The 5,000-nt window shown below is 39.8% G+C and overlaps 1 protein-coding gene across 2 annotated transcripts in view; it reads right to left on the bottom strand.

Annotated features, from left to right (window-relative positions):
* Positions 1–1,273: 1,273 nt before the first annotated feature.
* LOC137974079 (uncharacterized) overlaps positions 1,274–5,000 on the bottom strand; it is a 28,871-nt gene continuing 25,144 nt past the window's right edge. Inside the window, exons 2-3 of one of the 2 annotated variants that reach the window (XM_068821002.1) lie at positions 4,841–5,000; positions 1,274–3,737 (exon numbers count right to left, since the gene is read on the bottom strand). The exon at positions 4,841–5,000 is cut by the window's right edge and continues 267 nt beyond it. In XM_068821002.1, coding sequence (XP_068677103.1) covers positions 2,943–3,737; positions 4,841–5,000 — 955 coding nt within the window. In that variant the 3' untranslated portion in view covers positions 1,274–2,942. The remainder of the gene's footprint in view (positions 3,738–4,840) is intronic. The other variant, XM_068821001.1, reaches the window with a different exon arrangement.

Raw genomic sequence — 5,000 nt, 5'->3', positions numbered from 1 at the left:
CTCATCATTTAAAATCGGCAACAGGTTCAGTGTGAAGGATCCTGTCCCTAGTGGGCTCCGTGCGGGTGTGGTTTACAAGTTTTTGTGTGCGGGCTGTAGTGCCTGCTATCTCGGCGAAACTACCCGTATTTTTCCACGCGCGTACGTGAGCACACTTTCAGTGATAGGACCTCGCACGTCTTCAAACATCTACAGAATTCTGAGCACTTTGTGCTCTAATGATTGTTTTAGCATCCTAGATCACGCTTCTACCACCTTCCAGCTTAAGATAAAAGAAGCCATTCATATTCAATAGGAGAAACCTACACTTAATCATCAACTTTATCATGTTAATTTAAAACTTTCTTTGTAATCTTTTACATTGTCATGTGTCCTTACAGCTAATTAGCATTTTGGTTCACACTATATATTCAACTCTGTACTTTGTAATTTACCAGTAAACTGAAGATGGCAGAAGTTTCTGTCGAAACGTGTTTTTAAATTTAAAAAGTGTTGTGTTGTTTTTTAAAATAAGAAGCCAAGCCTGATCATACAATCAGACTCAATCCGCGCAAAACTATTTACATTGCTTGAACATACCATTTAAACATGCGCTAAGTGCAAACACCTTGATTCAATGATCGTCTCTTCATCCAAAATCTATCCCTCCAAGAAACTCGCAGTCCACTCTCAAAAAGAAGGGGACCAATTAAATATTGTCCCTCAAATAATCACGCTGTCTGAAAGACATTTTCAATAATTTTCGTCAGAGTAGGGCTAAATATAAAGGAGTTTGTGTTTACGTAATGATCCCATAAGTTCTTTGTAAAATTTCAATTTTCAAAGCATCATTGTTCAGAAATTATCTGGTACATCGGATGCAAGTTTTCAGAGATAGCTCATTATGGAACTGAAATTTTAAATGTTCAGTACCTCTTTCTTCGCTGACTGATTAGAAAATGATAAATTAGGACGCCAAAATAGCTATTTGAGGCAGTCAGTGTGCCCTGGAGAAAGGCTTGCAGTTACCTTACGTAGACTGACCACAGGCAACTCACCACAGTCGGTTGCTTTTGCATACCGTCGTGGTTTGGGAGTACTAGGGAGTTTAAAAACGACGACGGCTACGAATACGACAACTCCACAAAACAATATCATTGGTTAAAAGAGCATAAATAATCGTGCTGCACGTGCAGCACGGATTTTTGCAAGTATCGTAGTGGTGCTCTACTTTAACGACGACGTGAATTCACCAAATTTGAGGTTTTCGCGACAGCGTTCAATAAATTTTCTCATAAACAGTGTTTATTAAAGAAAATGTATTTAAGTATAACAAAGCTGGAAATACCATCCGACAGACGTTTCTAAAGGAAAAAAAAATCCTGGACAAAAGTGGGAGCCGGGGTCCGCTGAGCTGACCCCTATATCCACCCTTGCGTCTTGATCCAATAGAAGATTTGTTACCTCTACCATACATAAATTAGGGGAAACGATTATAGGTGATTCCTGCTCTTGACCGAGCATGAATGGTAATAAAGGAGGCCACTTTTGTTCGATGGAAGGCCCTGGAACCAACCAATTTAACATGCTTTAGCTCAGTGAACAAACCAACCGAAGCGGAAGCACCTGTTGGCGGTGTTTCCAGCAAATTACGAACGGATAAATAAAAGAAAAAAATCAGTTCAATCAAGAGGATGGGGGAAACTAGCTGAGAACATCAGCGTTGAATTGCCAATATCGTTCCCAGGCCTTTTAACCATCGAGAGTAGTTGTTGAATAGACCTTTTTACAGGTAAGGTGGCCATTTTGATTTCTATTGTTTCGAAAGACATTATGGGATGCTCAGGGGGCAAATTTATGTATTCACAACAAACAACTTCATTATAATGGGTTGGTTGCTCAGACAATCCAACCATTCGATGAGATTCACAAAGTACAGGAAGCGCATAACGCATAATAAAAGAAAGATCTTACCAAGCAAAGTGCTGATTGTCAACAAAGGGGAATATAGTGCTGTAATTTCTTCCTTTCTGTAAGTGCTGTAACTCCAATACGGAAATGTTCTTCGGACATATAACCAAGAACCATGGGAAACTAGCTGAGAACGTGTTTTCAATTGCGAGAGTGAGAGAACAACCAAAACTTGCTATCTGCTTAAATAACCTGATAACTCAATGGGAATATCCCTGGGGACTACTAAATCCACCTAGAAAATGCCTGATAACAAACCACAAAACCCTTCAAATTAGAAGAATTCAAACGCATACCAATAGGAAATACAATTTACGCACGCGCTGCGGGCCTATTGCCACCACGGACTTACACTCTTACAACCTGGTAATATAGTGAGCGGTGCACTTACAGGTCACTACCACAAAAAGCCGAGAAAACTAAAACATTTCGCAGTTCTTGAAATGCATAAGAATGTGATAGCTTTTCCAAGAATCACCTAAAATGAAAAATCGTCTTGATATCATTTCATTTGTATTTATGTAATAACAGGGTTAATTATGTTGGCTATACTTGCCGAAACCTTTTCCAACGCATTGAGGAACACACCTACGTGACGCCCACAATCAGAAGAACAAAGATCTTCAGGAACAATCTACCATTCTTAAGAAATGTTGTGGGAAATTTGAATTCTTAATTTACGAAATGCTCTTTATCCAAGAAAAGAAACCTGAGCTGAACACTCAATCTGACTCAATCAAAGCAAAACTGTTTAGTACCTAATTGTTACCCTCTACGTTCCACATTGTAGTGTTTTTAAATACATGCAACGATATTTTCACACACATTCTTAGTATTTAAAGAACTCACAACAATGTGACTTTTAGTTTTTAGTTTTTACGAGTTTGAAAATGATGAGCGAATCATCGAAACGTCATTCAAAATTATTATCACTAATTTTTACTCTCAATTAATCGAACATAAACTAAAGAAACAGTTATGAGACGAACTGTTTAAGGGCATGGAAGAGGACCTGTCTCGGCCCCTGAATGGATCCCTGTCCACATTATCTCTCCTGGAGCCCATCGTGGATTTTGTAAACAGGGTCTGAGATCAAATCTAAAGGCTTTAAATATTTTAGATATGTCAAATACAAAAGGCTTGTTACATGTTTGTGAAATTTCAGTTAAAGGTGTGATTTCCTTGGCCTTGTCGTTACTGTACTTCCAAAATCTCTGCATTAATTCTGGCGAGCTTCCGTGAATACCCATGAAGGAGTCGCATGTGTTGGTCAATTTTTCAAATATCTTCACCTTGTTCGGATTTTTAGGGTGATGAAGTCTTCGATCGTCAAAAGAAATTAAATTGTCGCTTTTATTAAAGACGCTGTTAATCCAAATAGGAATTTGCTGATCAGCGTGTGGATGACAAAGGATTCGCTGAGGGTCTTGAGACAAAAAGCGCACAATGACGTCATGAGTAAATAGCGTCCAAGCCTCGTCCACGTAAATGAGATCTCTAAATTGACAGTGAAACCAGCCCCAGCTTAACATCTTGGTAGGCCTGTGGCGTAACTCATATTTGAGCCTCTCAAGGCACACGAAATAGTCATCGTCAAGACGGAGGAAATACGTGAAGTTGTACTTGACCGCAGCCCACATCATTTGGTAGAGATATCGAAGGCCAAAACTTCGGCCGCCAACAACCGGTTGAAATTCTATGTCTTTGTAAATGTGTTTTTCATTAGAAAGTTTGGCCTTATCCTCTTTGGGTATTTGAATGCCGTCAGTGAAAAACTTGCACCGCACCTAAAACAGAGTTATGGATTCAATAAAAGCGAATTCATAGTTCGCCTTGACGCATAATGCGTTTACTGCCCGTCTTTTACAGCGAAGCCACTTATTAAAATCTGCCTCGCGTTTACGACGAATCGTCCAAGAAGAAAATTACCATTTTTTTCCTCATCTTGCATTTGCCATTATATTTGAACTATGTCGTCTGTAAGGTGTGCTGATCGTACTGTAGAGGCATATGATATCGTGATAAGCTATTTCCATTTCTATGCTAGACTTTTTGGGCGTTATCTCGCATTTCGATGCAGCACACCTCTGTTTTGAACATAATGACATCATCGCAAATGCAAAGGAAAAGAACTGAGGCTTACACTTGCCATTTTGCCGTTATGTCGACCGACACTTTGCCGCTTGTTTAAACTTGGCTTGTGATCGGAAGATACATTAGAAGTATTTGCTAAGGTTCAGTCTAGAGCTGGACGTTGAACAATCGGTCAAGTTCTCTAATATATCATTTATACAATTTCCCAGCTCAATTAATAAGGCGCCGCGAGCACGCCGGTTCTAGTTCGTGCGCGGTTAGGCTCAAATTTCCAGTCCTTCACGGCTTGTTGCGCCCACGTCGCTCTCTCCAATCCAACGATAAATCCGCCATATTGAAATAGTCATCCGAGCTAATTATGCCTTAGATTTTTTCAGGGGATTGTCCTTGATCGATGAAACAAAACAAAGTACACGCCCGCTGCTGCAAACCACCAGGGGCTGAAAATCTTAGCCTAATGCGAAGCTTGGGCAAATGTAGTTTGATTTCAGAATCTCTTAAATTTCAAGGTGTCCCGGAAATGTCAAATTTGCACTAACAGAGTCATTATATTTATTTATTTTTTATTGTTTTTGAAGCGCCGTAATATGAAAACCTTCTTTGGCTTTATTGGACTTAGTTAAATCTCAAAAAGAAGGCCAGGGGTTACGAGTGCAGATCAGGGCTTTTCTAATCGTGATGACCGATAACTTGTACAACTCGAAAGCGGTGCATGGAGGCGGAACCTTATAGGCTCAAACTTTACGAAAGGCAACCTGTTCTCTGCCACATTATTTTCCAGCCAAGAAATACTAACCTCTCCGTGACATTTCGTCCACCATGTCTGTCTTATTGCATCTCTCCTGTCTCGTCTTGAAGGCGCCGTAGATACAATAATTAGAAGGAAGATGGTTTGTTTTGTCTCGAGCTCTTTCAAATCACTGAATTCCTCCGTTGCAAACATACAATCATTTCTA

This window comes from Montipora foliosa, chromosome 10 (genome assembly GCF_036669935.1).
Source record: "Montipora foliosa isolate CH-2021 chromosome 10, ASM3666993v2, whole genome shotgun sequence".
Classification (NCBI taxonomy): Eukaryota; Metazoa; Cnidaria; class Anthozoa; order Scleractinia; family Acroporidae; genus Montipora; species Montipora foliosa.
This window is presented reverse-complemented; position numbering and strand designations above follow the sequence as displayed.